General features: G+C 37.4%; 1 protein-coding gene across 2 annotated transcripts in view; it reads left to right on the top strand.

Moving 5' to 3' along the window:
• The window catches only part of LOC145683442 (uncharacterized), a 207,104-nt gene that overhangs the window by 71,047 nt on the left and 117,410 nt on the right, over nucleotides 1-18,647 (top strand). The window contains exons 3-4 of one of the 2 annotated variants that reach the window (XM_081754780.1): nucleotides 11,330-11,401; nucleotides 14,017-14,088. In XM_081754780.1, coding sequence (XP_081610906.1) covers nucleotides 11,330-11,401; nucleotides 14,017-14,088 — 144 coding nt within the window. The remainder of the gene's footprint in view (nucleotides 1-11,329; nucleotides 11,402-14,016; nucleotides 14,089-18,647) is intronic. The other variant, XM_081754781.1, reaches the window with a different exon arrangement.

Here is an 18,647-nt window from a genome sequence, read left to right as displayed (position 1 = left end):
ATGCGATGACCAGCTGGTAGCAGTTCCCGATGCACGATGCCGCGAGCAGTTCATAAACACACAGGAGGACTTTCTTCTGGTGTAGTCCTGGTTTCGGCTGTCTTGGTACCGTTCATGGGATGCTAACCAATTATGACGGCGCCGTGGAACTTTGCACAGGACCCATTTCTCATCACATGGCAACACCTTGTCCAGAAATGGCTCCTTCCTCAGACGAGACAGCAAAGAAACACAGGTGTCTGCTTGCGTTGCCTTTTGACCCGGAATCAAGTTATGTGGGACCCATCGACCCAACTTCTAGTGTTTTCTCAGTTGATGAAGGTGCTGTTGAATGGTTTCGCCACTCACACTGAATTGTCCCCATGCCGTAAGCGTCGGTGGACCACAAATGGGCAATTAGCGACATCTCGCCAAACATTGGCGGCGCCGCAGCGACGATTCCCGGTGGCCTCTCTACCGTTTTGAAAATTATACCACCAGCGGCAGAGACGCGACAAAGCGCCAACGAACCACAAAATTACTCTTCCAATCGTTAAATATTAAATCGGCTATATGTGTGATTTAGTTACATTAAGGTGAGTCTAAAAAACACTTTAAAAAGTATCAAAAAATTACCCCGCAGGGGACTCAAACCACCAACCTTATGATTACTAGGCAAGTGTTCTTCCTACTTCGCTACGAAGGCGATGAAGGAAACGTCGCTTGTAAAGGGATAAATCGTTAAGGTCTTTTTAATTGGGTCAATCAGAGTGCTCCTTTAACCGTGTATATTCTACGATAACTGTTTGGAATTAGATAAAATGTGTGTAATTTTGTAACAAAATCACGCGTATCTATTTACTTTATTTCATAGTTCTCCCATACTCACTTTCTAATGATCGACGACAGTTGCCATCTAAATTCATGCAATTATTGCACTTATCTCAAGATTTTTCATTTCATGATGTTGAGGCAGAGGTTATTCTTGACCCCCGGAGCTCACTTTAGGAACAATTCTCCAGGAAAAAATAATATATAATAATAACCGCATGCACATGACTGGCGATAGTTCGTGTTGGTTCCTTCACGATTCTCCGCAAAGAATCTAAGAAGTGCGGACCAAAACAAAGTTCTCGCTGGTCGCTGCTACGCGGTGGTAACTTCAACACCCCGACACGAGATATATGTTTCGACTCGACGAAACCCTGCCGCCAGTGAGGGCCAATTATCGCAGACCTCCAAAAAAAGCGACAGACTTTCTTGGTTACTTTTATACATAAGACTGATTTTCTTTGAAAGTGCACTTAATTTATTTAAGATTTTCTGACAAAAATGTTATTTATTATTCGTGACGAAAAAGACATAATTATTTTATTAACAGCTATATCTCACTTACTGTTTTACAGGAAATAGCATTTAAAAAAGCGAATGAATTCCAAACTGAAAAACTGAATAAAAACGTTGCTTTTCACCAAATTTTCTATCTGATAAAAAGTTTTCTTAAGACACTAATTACAGCATATAAATAATATAATGTACTTCCGATTTAGTACCATTGTTTTATGATAGAATTTATAGTACCTTGTCAAAACGTTTGTCTTCAAACTGTCAAATACAAATCGCCGTAAATTGTGTAATCTGCTGTTACAAAAAGTATACCATACTATTTTCGGATGGCTATAAGGAAGAAATACCATACTATTTTGTGATCGGTATGGTAAAATACTATTTTTCCATACTATTTTACCGTAAATTATTAATTATATGTAAACTTTGTTATTTTTAAATGACTGAAGCGAAGTAATCTCACGATGATGTTTTACATCTGGCCATTAGGAGTGCCAGGAAATCATTTGGGGGGGCTGGCCCCGATGGGCCCCCCCGTGGCTACATCCCTGCCTAAGACGTACCTGGAAGATCAAAAATAGTACCCATCAGTATCAACGACCTTCTCCCAACGTTCGGGGTGGGCATGGATTCCTTCGCGGTAGAACTTGGTTTACCGTGAAGCGAAGAAGGTATCAAGTGTATTTTGCACTTTTACTACGGAGTTGAACTGGAGTTCTTTAAGGTGAGTGTGCAAGGAATGGAACAGGTGATATTCGGACGGTGCAATGTCCGGGGAGTATGGCGGTTGCAATAGTGTTTCCCATCCAAGGCGTAGGATGGTGTCCCGGGTCAATCTAGCCATGTGGGGCTTAGCGTTGTCCTGTAACGAGAGAACCCCTTAGCGATTGAGAAGTGCTGGCTCCAGGGTTTTGAGTTTTTCTTGAACACGGCTCAACTGCTGACAGTAAACAGTTGAATTAATGTTCTGCTCTGACTAGCCGGTAACAGTTCCCGATGCACGATGTCGCGTGCAGTCCACCAAACACACAGCAGGACTTTCTGCTGCATTACTGGTTTCAGCTGTTTTGGAACCAGTTCATGGGATTTTAACCAATGATGACGACGCCATGGAGCTTCTCATCACATGTCAACATCCTATCCAGAAATGGCTCCTTTCTCAGACGAGACATCAAAGAAACACAGGTGTCTGCTCGCGTAGCCTTCTGGCCCAGAGTTAATTCATGTGGGACCAATAGACTCAAATTGTACTGCTTCCCAAGTTGATGGAAGTGCCGCCGGATGGTTTCTCCACTCACATTGAATGTTAGCCCCAGTTTCTCACAGTTCCCTCCGCTGTTCGCCTCAATTGCTACCTGAAGATTTTGATTTTGTACATGTGTTGGTCTTCCGGCACGTGGTGCGTCTTTCGTGAGTGTTTTGTCACCGTCCTTAAACTTTTTAAATTACCCTTGTACTGTCTGCGTAATCACGAACCCTCACGAAAGGCCTGAGATATCTTCCGCCCCGCTGCAGTGGCGTTTGACCCAAGTTTGAACTCGTACAGCATACACGCCCTTATGCCGCTCTGTGGAGGTTCCATATTCACTCTGTCCTTACACAAGTTCACGTTGTAACTGAACTGCCACAAGCAGGTAGAGTGTTGGATATACCCACACCAACATCTGGCCTTCGCCTTTTCTCCATTCGCATTCAACTCACGGTGTGAGGATCAATTGAACACAGACCTCCACAAAAAGCGACAGAACTTTCTTGGTTACCTTTATATATCTCACAGGACATAATATTTTTCGTATAGAGAATATATCTATATTAAACTTAAAGTTTTAATATCTCGAGTTCCGGAAGTCGGAATGTCAAAAATCTTTCAGATTCGTGTTCCTTGTGATCTAGTTTACGAAATATATAAAAATCAGAGGTGTAGCGGTTTACGTTGAATATGCCAAGACTTTATCCATTAAGTCGTCTTAGATTTTTCTTCAATCCCAAAATCAGGTGGTTTTTCGTGATTAAGATACGTTTAAGCGAGGGACGAATATAGAACCTGAAAATCGGGTGGTACCCGCAAAAATCGGGTAATATGACAACACTAAGCTAAATAGAAAATAAGGTATATCCCTATTTAAGATCACTACACCTGCAACTCATGAAATCCAACTTGAAATCTCATCCACTTAGACTGAGATCTTTTATATTATCATTACTCTTTCACCTTGTTTTTAAATAGTACTGCCACTCTTTCTTATGTTAACAAAAAAGCAACACCTCCATTTCTTAAAAAAAAAGAAAAGAAAAAAAAATAGATCGCAATACACAATTTTATTGTTGATTTGTTGCCACTCCGATAAATGAGAATGTTGTGGTTTTGCATGTGTTGACTGGTTTCTTATCGCAAGTCCCAGACACCTGCAATAGTTCATACGTGAAGGGAACGCCGATCATATTTTATTCTACTGTATATCATTTTACTTCCCAATAACGATAGCCGTGCCTCTTTGTGAGAAACTACAACTTATTTTTTTTATTCTGCCAATTGTAAAAGTATACTAAACAAGAATTTCCCTACACATTAAGACATTTTAAGAAAAAATATCTTCTTTCCCCTCTGCAAATTTTGAGCATTTTTTTCCTCCATCTGGCAACTGAGAGTCGAAGATGGGAAAGATTCTTTGCTGTTTTCTCGTCATTACTTGACATTAATGCTGTCGAATTTTTGTGACTTTTACAGTTTTCGTTTTTTGAGAAAACCGGTTTTCTGAAAACCGAAAACCGCAAGTGCGGTTTTCAAAACCGAAACCGAAAAAACGGTTTTTAAAACCGAAACCACAAATGCGGTTTTCAAAACCGAAACCGCAAAAACTGTTTTTAAAACCGAAACCGCAAAAGCGGTTTTGAAAACCGAAACCGCAAATGCGGTTTTCAAAACTTAAACCGCAAAAGCGGTTTTCAAAACCGACATTTTGGTTTTATGAAATTTCACTTTTTTCAAAAACCGGTTTTCGGTTTTTTCAAAAACCGATTTCGACAGCACTAATATATATATATATATCGCAGAACATTGATTATGTGCAAAATTAACACAAAAATGCGGGAATGTATAATTTCAGTTGATGTACTGGAGTGGCGTACACAGAGAAAAATCCGTTCTCCGGACAGCGGTATATTGTACAAATATACGTTATCCTCTTGCTTACTACAGAAATCAGTACGGAGCACACGTTATCCATATGCTACATAGGCACTGCCCTTCGATGTTACATGATGCCGTTGCAGGATGTCTGACATGTAACAGTTTTCCGTAGTTCACATGCATATACTTATGTTACATTCCTCAGCTGTATGTTATATACGTATATTTGTATGTGAGATGCTGACCGTCTATATTGTTTCATACGGAAAGTACGTATTGATGGAACACTTATACAGAAAGTATTATAAAACATGCGTTTTCAGTTATACGTCTGCTGTACGTTAAGTCCAAAAACTACAGGAATTATGCATGTAACCTATCTTTTTAAGTATGTCACCTACAATTTTTTTTCTCAGTGTATCCAAGGGAGGTTTGAACAGGGTCGAGAACCCCCTTCATTCTCAGAGACCAAATTACTATTAAGACAAAAAATACATGTTATCATAAGATTCCAATGTTATAACAACTTCATCCTCTCCGTTCAAAAGTATTGATTATCCTAGTATCTTCATTCCCACTTTCGAAATAACCATTTCTTAAAATCTTACTCTCGTGGTAATACAGTATAACAGCAAAATGGGCTTCACTTTACAAAAGTATGGACAACGTGAACAGAAAGTTCTCAACCGCATCACAGACCATTTTCTCGTTTTACTAAAGTATTTACGATACTTACACTGTGCATAAGAAAAAACGTAGAAGGACTATATTCGCAAGCCATAGATATCTCAATGTCATGCCTTCACTACGATATTTGATTTCACCGCTAATTTAGATGTGGCTAACCTAACAAATGCAGAATTTGTATTCAAACTACTCGACCCTTTTACCATTTTAAATGCTCCAATTTATCCCTGTACCACTATTTGGGGGTCTGAGGTGAAACATTTGTAGTAAACAATTTCAACTCCTTAAAACAATGACGGACATGTTTCTCCGTTTTCTCATATTCGCAGTCATTTTGCAGATACACGTGGTGGCAACGGGCTTCATAATCATGAAATGTGAACCCCCGCCATGTTGAATGGGGTCAACATAATGACTTGAAACTTTTGGGAAAATATTTCTCTTGTCGACACCTTTCCAATGATATATTATTCGATCCTCTTTGGTATTTAAAATTTTCAAGTTGACCCCATGTCCCCTTATATGGGGTTTCTAGGATGGACCTTTTAAAGGTCAAAATTCAAGTCCCTTACAATAATGACGTGCATGTTTTTGCGTTTGCTCATATTCGCAATCGTTTCACTGAGGCTAGGGGTGGCACGGACTTCATGGACATTTTGTATATATAAAAGAATATGCGTGTGTGGGAGCTTGTTAGTAAAATCTGCTGAGTACGTAAAACTTCAAATATCTGTCTTTCTGCCTGATTATTAAAGAAAATTATATGAACAATTGGAATAGAACTTAGAAAAACGACATAGATAAAACAAAATTTTCCAATGAATAAATAACTGTTGATAATGTAAAACCAACTCATAATTGTCAGTGTTTTTGTTACAAATGGAAATTCCTGATCATCTCAGGTGATAAATTTCTTTAAATACCTTTCTTTTCTGTTCCTTTCAGATTTATTTTATTTCGGGCAGTCAACGTTAGCTTCATATTACTCTTTATTAGAGTTTATATGTGAATTGTTTATACGAAGATTGTTTCAAAAGTTCTAAGCCTATCTATGAACGGAGCAGTATGCAGAATATTTATGGACGGTGTTACTTTTCAACATAGTCCCTTAATAAATCAACACATTTTGCCCATCGAAGTTCAAATGCGTTAATGCTGTTGGTAGAAAATGATTTGTCATACGCTTGTACAATTTCATCTACGGCATGCATGACGTCATATCAGTGTCAAAATGAGTACCTTCCAAGTGTTTGAGCTTTGGAAAGAGATGAAAGTCAGAAGGTGTCAAATTAGGCGAATAAAGTGATTGGGGAGCCGTAATCCTGAGTTGCTTCCATTGGGATGGCTGCCTTGTGGTCATGGCACCCCTGCCACTTCTGCTGTCAAATTTCCACTATGATTCTGCTGAATATTATCATGCAGCCGTCTTAGAAAACCTACTCCCCAATCATTGTTCGCCTCCTTTGGAAAATAATCCACTACTATCACTATCCCTTCAAAATCCCAGAAAACTGTAGCCATCACCTTTTCAGCTAAGGGTACTAACATACACATCGACTGGTATTTGTATATAATGCATTTAAGCAACAAGAGTTTCACAGTAATAATAGTCTACAAAAATTTTTGCAAGCGCAATGGTTTCTTACACAACGCACACCGAATCACAGCAACCTGTCAAATTTTATACGTTGGACACTAGTCGTATCGAAAGAGTACTCCACAGGCATCTGAAACTTTACTGGCCTATCTGTTGTGTGATCAAGCTGGTACTAAGCGTATTTAAGAACACCTCAATATGTTGGGAAGTGTTATTTTGGCAAATCTATGAGAATTTATTAGTCATCCAATGATTGTACTTTTATAAAATTGTCTCGTAAGTCCAAGCTAATGTCGAGCGTTGGGAAAGCGTTTCACTAAGAATTCCCGCAAGAGAAAAAAATATACATCCAGTTATTGTAATTTCCATGTTAGTACATGCGGTATTGTGAGCAGCGTTCTATTTTTTCGTTCAGTGTAGTGTGTTTTCACAATAACTACTCTATGCATCTAATAGCTGGACAGTGTTGCATTGCTTTGTAGGAAAATACACTTGAGCCAACTACGTTAGAACATGCCTGACTATGCCTGATTATGATGAACTGTGTAAGTATGCCTAATTATGAGGCAGCTAGGTAATTGTTACGAAGGCAGAACACACTGTCGTGTACACTTTCGGCTGCTTCAAGACAATAAATAACGGTGACAACAACGTCTTATCAGGACATATTATAGGTTGGATGTTATAACTACAGTATATGTTGTACACTCACGTATTGTGCAACTGTTTCAAATGTTTTCGTTCCCTGCATACCCTGATACGACCGCCATGCATTTCCTGTCGAAATGTGCTTTGGTCCATATTATATACATTATTCGGACCGAATTGTAGTATACGGCGTTTCTAGTAGGGATGGCCACAAAGTTCCGGTTCCGGCGGAAGCGGTTCCGCGAGAAAACGGTTCTTGTAGATTCAATTTTCAGAACCGGTTCCGGAAACAGTTCCAGTCCTGGATCCGAAAGACCCGGTTCCTGAACTGGATCTTAGGAACCTGTTCTAGATCAAGAACGAAACCTCCCAAATACCCGTAAAGGAGGCACAAAGTAGACCTTCAAAACACAGCAAAGAGGACCAAGCGCTTGTGTTTTCCTTGTCCAGACCCGCTTGTGCTCCCCAGAAAAAAAATTGGTTCACCACTGAGTGTTTAGCCAAATGAGTTTGCCAAGTTGCTTGTTTAGTCAATGAGTTTGGCAGTTACCCAGTTTGTTCGTCACCAGTGACATTACACTAGTGTATTATATTTTGTTTCAGAATTGTACTTATTAGACTAATGACATATTAAAATTTCTTCTGAATAATGTCACTCATATGTGTATTACGAGGTGTGACAGAATGTAGCAAAGCAATCAGCAGAATGTGATTTTGTGTTAGAAAGGTTTTACATTTTTTTACGTATACATATTTGTGAATAGGTACAAGTTTGTGTATAAAAATATTTGTTACAAGCACAAATACTGAAGTTAATGCAGTGTGAAAAAAAATTGGCTAGTTTTTCCTGTAGCTGCAATTTTGCCTTTGCATTGCAATATATTTAGAATTTGAAGCGAATTAAAATTGTCCAAAGATACATTATTGCAATTTTTCATCGGAAATACTTAAACACACAGAGGAAAAGTAAACGTTACTTGAGTAGTGAAAGCTGGAATGAGTCCGAACTATTTATCTTCATTAGTGATTTTGTACTACACCATTTGTTTCAGAACTCGTTTGTGAAAAATGAAATCAGTTGTAGCTTACACACAAAAAATCCCTGTTCGATTACGTTTACACATTCCTCCTTTCGAGACGACATCGTACATAAAAACAGAACCATTTCCGTAACCGGATCCCTTCAGAGCTGGAAACCGGTTCCACCAGGAACCGGTTCCGTCCATCCCTAGTTTCAAGATGTTCACGAAGTCACTAATATTTCTCGCGGAGTCCTTGTTCCTGCTGCATGGGTAATAGGTATACTTTTTGTGACTCTGCTACAAAATGATGTGTATTTTTTCAAACCGCCACACACAAATGATGGTATCCCTAGTCTGCTACTAGGTTGCAATCCCATCTCCCTAAGTACACAACGTGTATGGGAACGTGTGCTCACATAGGATATTTAAACGTACGTAGAACGAGCTGTGACACCTTCACTACCTAGTATTACCATGTTCCAACAGAAAAGACCTGTTTGTCTGTCTCGTTGTTTTAACTTTTCTCTTGATATGCCTTTTCTGTATTTGGATTGGAAAGCTCCCACAGATAGAGGTTTCTTCTTACCACTTTTTCAATATATGACGCATTCTGCTGATAATCGAGGGTGGCATCAGCATCAGATTTTGTGCCAAGACCAGTATGTTCTTCCTCGTCGACCTCCGGTAAACAATATATATCGTGAAGTTCTCTTCCTCCATTGTCCTCCATCGTATACTAGTAATCTCTTTCTTTACGTTTTTGCATATTCAGTGAACGAACACATTTCTACATAATAACGTTCATTATCGCATCAAATGCCACTGATAATATGTTCACGTGTAAACAGTTATCACTTCGTTACATACGAAAAGTCAATAAAACATTGACTACATTTGTATAGCTCTTTCAGCTTTCTATATCACACGCAGTTTGCGCATACTGATCGTAACTTGCTTCAAATGCAGTTGTCAGCAAGAGTACATGCTACTCATATATTACACGGGGCACATATTACGTGAACGTACGTCAGTCCATATCAAGAGGAGACAAACGACATTAAACTTTACCTATTGTGACATCATTTCCTGCTTGCACATTCTTCTTTCAAAGGTAATACAATCAAACGACAGATTAACTTCGATTAGGTACATTATCTACTTTTAACATGGCTTATGACTTTCGGCATTACTAGAATATGCTGGGAGTTCATGTTCTCAGGAATCATTTGGCCTACAAAAGAAACGTATACACATAATTTATGTTTAGTAACTGTGTTTTAAATTAGTTTCACATTTTGCAAGTGCATGCACTTCTGTTCTGGCATCACTCATTTTCTGCTTTTACAGGTCTTAATGTTTCAAGGCGCCTTAGCTTCATACCTTTCTCTTTCAGAATGACTATTCCAAACATAGTCTTTTCTTTTAGGTGTACTATTTATTCTCTGCTGACAACTACCTATAATATTCATCCGTCAGTAAGGTGTTAGTTGTAACAATTAATCATTGGGATTTTGCCATCAATAACCGCATTCCAAAGCGAATTAAAAATATCTGTCTTACTTTCCGCATACTATCTCTCAAAGCAGTGTAATTACAATCATGTATGTACTTTAGATACTTCGGAAATATTTTCACTAGTAATTTAGACATTTGTTGTTAATAAGTTTGGAGGAAGCTCTGCCCCATACAAACGTTTGATCAAGATAAATACAAAACACGTATTAATCGTCGCTTTTTAAACTTTGGGCGATATCTTTTACATCCAAGAACTAGTTTTCCGCAGAGAATTAAAACAATAGTATTGGCTTATTTTAGAAAATAGTATCTCTCAATTCAGTTTTGTTACATTCCTCCATGCACTTTAGAACTTCTGAGCTGCTTTCATTCCTAATTTTGATATTTCGTGGTAACAAGTGTGGAGAGATGTCTGCTTCACCCAAACGTTCTTTGAAAGAAAATATGAAACATGTGTTCCGCTATTTTGCATCTAGTATATATGTGCGGAATTTCATTCGCTCTATTTCCTGTCTTCCTTGTGCTTTTGGCATCGGATAATAACTTTTTCGATGGGTGTTCGCCTCCAAGAAGAGTTGTTTCGCAGAAAATAAAAAAAAGAAGAAGAAAAACACGTATTCGTTTAATTTCTGTGTAGTATCTACCTACCAAATTTTAAAGAAATATATATAGATCACTAAGTTGATGTTTCTTTTAAGTGATGTTCAACTACTCTCTTGCACCAATAGAGGAATATCCAAGCAAAACATGTTTTGCACATATCTGTAGTCATGTTAGATGTATAACTATTGAGCGTGCAGTGAAGCACGGTCTAGAGAATAGAGCTATTTCTTATAACTTCATCCTGCACTTATTTTAGTCGATATGTGTACATAGCTAAATAATAAATGGTTCAAACTTGTTCTTAGTCAATAAAAATACTGAATAAACAAAAGAAAACATCTTTTATCATTGTGCGAGATTTGATCTAAATATAAATAATGGTGTGTTCTTGTTTCGCCTACAGCACTGTCAGAAATTTATATCAATATTCTTATCGGTAGAGCACAGAACAGAATCTAAATTAAGATATAAATAATGAATTGCCATTAGGACTGGAGACGAAACAGGAATATACCAAGTAAGACCGAATCTAAGTAACAGCATTAATTTTTTGCACTTATGAGCTATGTTACATCACTCTCCGTCATGTTCAATTAACGGTTTGCGCATAAAATCAGGAAGATCTACATATGTTTTGGAAATCCACGAACATCTTAGATCTTCGAACAAGATTACCTTAGGTCCGGAAATTGAAAAACATAACTCCATAGTTGTCAAAAGGAAATGTAAAACACGATATCTCCGATCAATGTTACTAACTTGTCTGTTTGATGAAGGTTTTATTTTTAATTTTTATTTTAGACAGTGCTGAATTAACGGATGGATATGATGCAGATCCTAGAACTACTACGGAAGGTGAAAACTCATTGCAAAGTAAGTATTCTGCGCTTCATATTTAAGCCAGCGAAATAAATTGTAGAAAATAGTATATTATTTAGGGACTGAGGTACACAAATTTCAAAATTAATTCTGTATTCTGTTTGTAAGAATCATTAACATTACTGGCGATTTACAAACAATCCCCGTATTGAAAAATGTGCTAGCCTGTCTTGCAAGACGGCAAAAGCAATATTGTTCCATGTACTTTTAATTAATTTCATGTCTTTACCAAAAAGAAAAGAATAAAACGTTAAGCTGCAATGCAAAATTTTAGTTTTTAAGCTAGTATAGAACGTGATATTGCACCGAAACTTCAGTTGACCAACATATTAACCATCTGTCGCATTACGTAAAACATTACAGGGAAGAAAGTGCGTACATTAGGTCATTGTTTTTAGATGTGTGGTAGCTCTTACTTGTATGTAGGTAAATTGTGTGACATCTAGTCTTCTTTTCCATAATAATATGAACAACCAGTTAATAGAGGAACGTCTTGTTTCTAGCTTTCACTTGCATGTAGGTAAATTGGGTGAGTCTAGTCTTCTTTTCCATAATAATATGAACAACCAGTTAATAAAGGAACGTCTTGTTTGTAGCTCTTACTTGTATGTAGGTAAATTGTGTAACGTCTAATCTTCTTTCCTATAATATGAAAAACTAGTCAATAGACTAACGTCTTGTTGAATTCAACCTTAGGAGTGAAGTTTAAAATACACTCTTGTCAAACGAAGCAATTGTTGAATTTGTTCTTACTACCGAGAAAATATGATATTATCCCTGCAACTACTAGAATACAAGTACGTCAAACAAATAGTTGATACACACTAACATGCCATATGGCTGACTTCTTTTAGTAAATATCATTGTATACTTCCAGAAATACAATTGAATCGTGAGTTCGAAAACCAGTCAATCCACTGAAAATAATTTTAGAAGAGAGACAAACTGAACTAAATTAGTCAATATGTATCTGACATATAGGGTTGTTTTCATTTTCATTTAGGAATATGCCAATTTCTACGATCCAAAAGTGAAAACTGCCCTATATTTCACATGTATATTGGCTAATTTAGCTTGGTTTATCTCTCTTCTCAAGTCAGTTTTAATGAAGGATGACTGCTTTTCAAACTCAACAATTCAATTGTATTTCTTAAAGTACCTAGGTACACAATGATATTTATTAAACAATGTTAGCCATATGGTATATACGTTAATGTTTCAACTATTCGTTTGACGCCCTTGTTGAAGTTTTTGTTAGTAGTTACTAGTCCGGTTTCGAACTCAACGATTCAATTAAGCTACACAAAACTCAGGAATTACGCACTGAAGTAAATCTAAGTAATTTAATTAAATTGAGTGACAATCAATGATACCATGTTTACTATGTACGAGCATAAAAAGTAATAACTGAAATATGATAAGTCCTTCACCCTTCTGTAATGAATAGAATGTGAGTCTGTGGAGCGCTAGGTCTTAGATTCGACTCTCGTTGGGTGATCATCGAACTTATCACAATGGCTGAAATCAAACATTAAACTGTAGGCGACGTTCTATCTAGACTCGCTGACAAGAGAAATACCAAACACAAACCAAACTAACTAATTCAATCAACCTAAAAAGAAGATAATCGCATTATAAACTTGTTTTAACATGTCACGATATGGCAGGATCTCCATTCGTCCCGGAAAATCCGGGAACATAACGGAATCGAGATCTGCGCCCCGGCGTCCTGAAAATATTTGTCGGAACACTTCAATATCCCAGACCTCAGCAAAGAAGAAAGGAAGGGAATATTATAGTTTGCTTTTTCACAAGATTAGGCATATAATTATTCTTTTAACATAAATAAAGTAAACATTCAACGAAGGAAGTTCTTTGAAGATAACAAACACTGCCAGACTATACTTGTGCAGCGCTCGCGGTTTTTGTAATGTGTAAAGTGATTGTCCTTACTATGTAAGAAAGTTTAAAACTGACTGATACGTTCTGCTCCATTTTATTCCGTGCGAACGTCCCTGTTTATGCATGCAGGTTCCTAAAGGTTATGATCCAAAGTCTATGCTTCCAATTGTGAAATATGTGTGATGTCGTGGACTGCAATTTCTTCATATTTCATAGGTTTTATGGCTATATTCACAAAATGTATTTCTGCTAGTAATAATGAGGCTACGCACAATCTATGGTCCAGATCTTGTTCTGGCAGATGACAAATATTTACCGATAACAATGAACCAAGTGATGCAACTGGAGATGCTGGGGCGTCGGTTTGTGAACATTGGGAAAACGTTTAAATTCATCGTTGGCCCGCTCAATCCGCAAATCTTATTACTAAATAATTGTGGTCAATTCTGGAGCTCAAATTCTGAAGCAAACATCAACCTCTATCGCCGCTGACATCACTAAATAATACACTGTACGGTGAATAGTACAACATTCATCTGGAATACATTCACGACTTATATGCCTCTAGTTTATCTCAATTCAAAGGTATTATGTATGCTATTATGTTGATTGCATTTTTTTTCAGACGCTTCCATTATTTTGATTACCATCTGTATGTTATTAGTATGACGATTTTATTTGAACATATTTTACTGACAATTACGTAGTTTTCCCCTTAGGTGATCTACCGGGTACAAACCCTGGGCGAAGAAGCAGAAGTAAAGTAGCTCAAAACATAAGTAAGTAATTTTTATCATATCAAGTTTTGTTGCTCATGCTCATACCAGGGAGAAACTAGAGTGGGCGAAGACCACCTAAACTATTTTTTATCCCTCCTCAAATAGAACGTTGTGGAGAATTTAAAAGTTGACTCGAAACCGGATACAAAAATTCTTACAATTCTATTTATCAAATTAAATTAAATTTAGCCCATTTTGTTGATTTATGTCTAAAATTATATGCTTCTGGTTAGGAGTACCAAACATCTTTCACTGGCCTTTACTCTGTGAAGAATTTTAAACTCAAGCACTTTATTATTATGCCCCATGACAAGCATCCATTCTGTGGGACCAGATGCACTTACAAAGAATGGCTGATTGCATCGAAGTTCGCGACGTTAACTGCAAGTATAAACAAAGTGTATAGTCTTATGTATCTTGGGAGGTATTAAGTTTAATTTTGTTGTGTATTGGGTTCACTTAAAGTTGGTATAGTAAATAATTTTCAAAGTTAGATGAGCAAGAGCAAATACTTCAATATTAGTGATTAATAAGGAATACTACCTTGATCAAAAAGTTCTCGGAATCAACAGTGTTTGGCGCTCTCAGTCTCCAGATTTGACCTTTTATTTTTCTGTGGATTGCCACAACTGTCACCAATATTCCTTCCTAATTTGAACATAATACTTTGCAATTTGTGTAAATGACGCAGTGTTGAGTACATCTGTTTAGGTGCATGTTTCCATTTTTTCCAATAGAGTTAATTTTGCAATAACGAGTGTGTATCAAATTTTGCGTTAAAAACGGATTCAATGGTGCAAAGACCTTAGAAATGTTGGAAAAGTGTTTCAGCAATGATTCTCTAAACAGAACAGCGGTTTACCGATGGCGAGCACCCAATGAGCCAAGACCGAAATAAGCCACGTGGTTTTCAGTAGAAAAAGGTGATGCTCACTGTTTTCATGAATTACAACGGTGTTGTACATAATGAATTTCTATCAGAAAGCTAGACAGTCAACAAGAAGTTAATTTGGGCGTTATGAAGCGTTTGTGTAAAGAAATCCGCTTAGAAAGAAAAGATCTCTGGAAAAACAGTTCGTGAATTTTGCATTAATGACAACGGAGCGTCAATGAAAGCTATCATTATCCGCGAGTTTCTCACCGAAAATATAACGAATATCATTCAGCTGCCACCGAATTCACGGGGTTTAGCTCCGTACAACACTTTCCCGTTTGATCGACTCAAGAAACCATTACAGGGAACAGGTTTTAACACCCGAGAGGAGATAATACGAAAATCGAAGACTACTCTGATGGACATACCGAAAATCGAGAACCACAAATGTTTTGAGAACTGAATCAAATGTTGGCATAAGTGCGTTGCAGTCGATGGGGATTACTTCGAAGGGGACATCAATTTTCAGGAATAAACTAGTATTTTTAATTTGCGAATGAAACTTTTTGATCAAGGTAGTAAAATACTTCGCAAAGCAACTTGTGTTATTCATTAAAAAAAATAAACAAAAAGTAGCTTTAGTGTTTCGATTTTACGTACATAGTATTATATTCTTACAAGCTTTTCTCCTTAATGAATACAAATGCTTTGCTCTCAATAACATCGTTTCTTACTACCACTTTTCTACGTTAGTGAAATGACACACACGAAGAATAAGAGGTAAAGGGATATGAAAAATCACAGGTATGTCGCTTAGTATAAATATAGATCAAAACCTTCTTCTATCTTAAGTTTCACCGTGTTCTATGATCACTGCCTCCTTAGTGTTCGTGTTTGATCCGTGCAAAATTGGGCTGGCTACAAACTTACATGTAATTAATATATATAATTGTCATTAACCTAACTAACTAACTAACTAAATCTATGGCCTATGGAACCCGGAGGTTCAATGCTACGTTCACAAAAGCTCCCCACTGACTTCTATCCTTAGCTAACTGGATACAGTTTCTACTTTGTATTACTATTTCTGATAGATCCATCTTAATATTGTCCTCCCATTTGTGCCTAGGCCTCCTAATGGTCGTTTTCCGATTGGTCTTCCAGTTAAGACTCTGAAAACGTTCCTACGTTCTTCCATCTTGACTACATGACCTACCCACATGAGCCTCCTAGAACTTGATGACCCTAACAATGTTTGGTAAACCGTATAAACTGTGTAGTTCTTCGTTATCAAGTTTCCGCCATTCTCCATTCTCGTCCCTCTTGGGTCCAAATATTTGTCTCAGGATCTTGTTCTCAAATACTTTCAGTCTACGTTCTTCCCTCAGAGTAAGCGGCCATGTTTCGCGACCATACAGAACAACAGACATGATTATCATTCTCTATATTTTGAGCTTCAAATTCCTCGACAAAATTCGCGACGACAAGAGATTTTGAACTGAATAATAACATGAATTCCCTGCTTTTAGTCGACGTTTAATTTCTTCGTGAATATGTTTTTGTCTGTTAATATTGAACCTAGATGTTTGAAAGTATCCGCTTTATCAAAAGTATTATTTGGTATTTTAATGTATCCATAATTTGCCGTATTACGATGACGACGAATTTCCGTGTATTTTATTTTCTCGGCATTTACATCTAAACTTATGTCCCTGCAAGCGCTTCCGCGAGAAAACGGTTCTTGTAGATCCAATTTTCAGAACCGGTTCCGGAAACAGTTCCAGTCCTGGATCCGAAAGACCCGGTTCCTGAACTGGATCTTAGGAACCTGTTCTAGATCAAGAACGAAACCCCCCAAATACCCGTAAAGGAGGCACAAAGTAGACCTTCAAAACACAGCAAAGAGGACCAAGCGCTTGTGTTTTCCTTGTCCAGACCCGCTTGTGCTCCCCAGAAAAAAAATTGGTTCACCACTGAGTGTTTAGCCAAATGAGTTTGCCAAGTTGCTTGTTTAGTCAATGAGTTTGGCAGTTACCCAGTTTGTTCGTCACCAGTGACATTACACTAGTGTATTATATTTTGTTTCAGAATTGTACTTATTAGACTAATGACATATTAAAATTTCTTCTGAATAATGTCACTCATATGTGTATTACGAGGTGTGACAGAATGTAGCAAAGCAATCAGCAGAATGTGATTTTGTGTTAGAAAGGTTTTACATTTTTTTACGTATACATATTTGTGAATAGGTACAAGTTTGTGTGTAAAATATTTGTTACAAGCACAAATACTGAAGTTAATGCAGTGTGAAAAAAAATTGGCTAGTTTTTCCTGTAGCTGCAATTTTGCCTTTGCATTGCAATATATTTAGAATTTGAAGCGAATTAAAATTGTCCAAAGATACATTATTGCAATTTTTCATCGGAAATACTTAAACACACAGAGGAAAAGTAAACGTTACTTGAGTAGTGAAAGCTGGAATGAGTCCGAACTATTTATCTTCATTAGTGATTTTGTACTACACCATTTGTTTCAGAACTCGTTTGTGAAAAATGAAATCAGTTGTAGCTTACACACAAAAAATCCCTGTTCGATTACGTTTACACATTCCTCCTTTCGAGACGACATCGTACATAAAAACAGAACCATTTCCGTAACCGGATCCCTTCAGAGCTGGAAACCGGTTCCACCAGGAACCGGTTCCGTCCATCCCTAGTTTCAAGATGTTCACGAAGTCACTAATATTTCTCGCGGAGTCCTTGTTCCTGCTGCATGGGTAATAGATATACTTTTTGTGACTCTGCTACAAAATGATGTGTATTTTTTCAAACCGCCACACACAAATGATGGTATCCCTAGTCTGCTACTAGGTTGCAATCCCATCTCCCTAAGTACACAACGTGTATGGGAACGTGTGCTCACATAGAATATTTAAACGTACGTAGAACGAGCTGTGACACCTTCACTACCTAGTATTACCATGTTCCAACAGAAAAGACCTGTTTGTCTGTCTCGTTGTTTTAACTTTTCTCTTGATATGCCTTTTCTGTATTTGGATTGGAAAGCTCCCACAGATAGAGGTTTCTTCTTACCACTTTTTCAATATATGACGCATTCTGCTGATAATCGAGGGTGGCATCAGCATCAGATTTTGTGCCAAGACCAGTATGTTCTTCCTCGTCGACCTCCGGTAAACAATATATATCGTGAAGTTCTCTTCCTCCATTGTGCTCCATCGTATACTCGTGATCTCTTTCTTTACGTTTTTGCATATTCAGTGAACGAACACATTTCTACATAATAACGTTCATTATCGCATCAAATGCCACTGATGATATGTTCACGTGTAAGCAGTTATCACTTCGTTACATACGAAAAGTCAATAAAACATTGACTACATTTGTATAGCTCTTTCAGCTTTCTATATCACACGCAGTTTGCGCATATTGATCGTAACTTGCTTCAAATGCAGTTGTCAGCAAGAGTACATGCTACTCATATATTACACGGGGCACATATTACGTGAACGTACGTCAGTCCATATCAAGAGAAGAAAAACGACATTAAACTTTACCTATAGTGACATCATTTCCTGCTTGCACATTCTTCTTTCAAAGGTAATACAATCAAACGACAGATTAACTTCGATTAGGTACATTATCTACTTTTAACATGGCTTATGACT

The sequence above is a fragment of the Thermobia domestica genome, chromosome 4 (genome assembly GCF_964235325.1).
Source record: "Thermobia domestica chromosome 4, izTheDome1.hap1.1, whole genome shotgun sequence".
Lineage (NCBI taxonomy): Eukaryota > Metazoa > Arthropoda > Insecta > Zygentoma > Lepismatidae > Thermobia > Thermobia domestica.
Note: the sequence above shows the minus strand (reverse complement) of the source record. Positions and strands in the feature narration are given on the sequence as shown.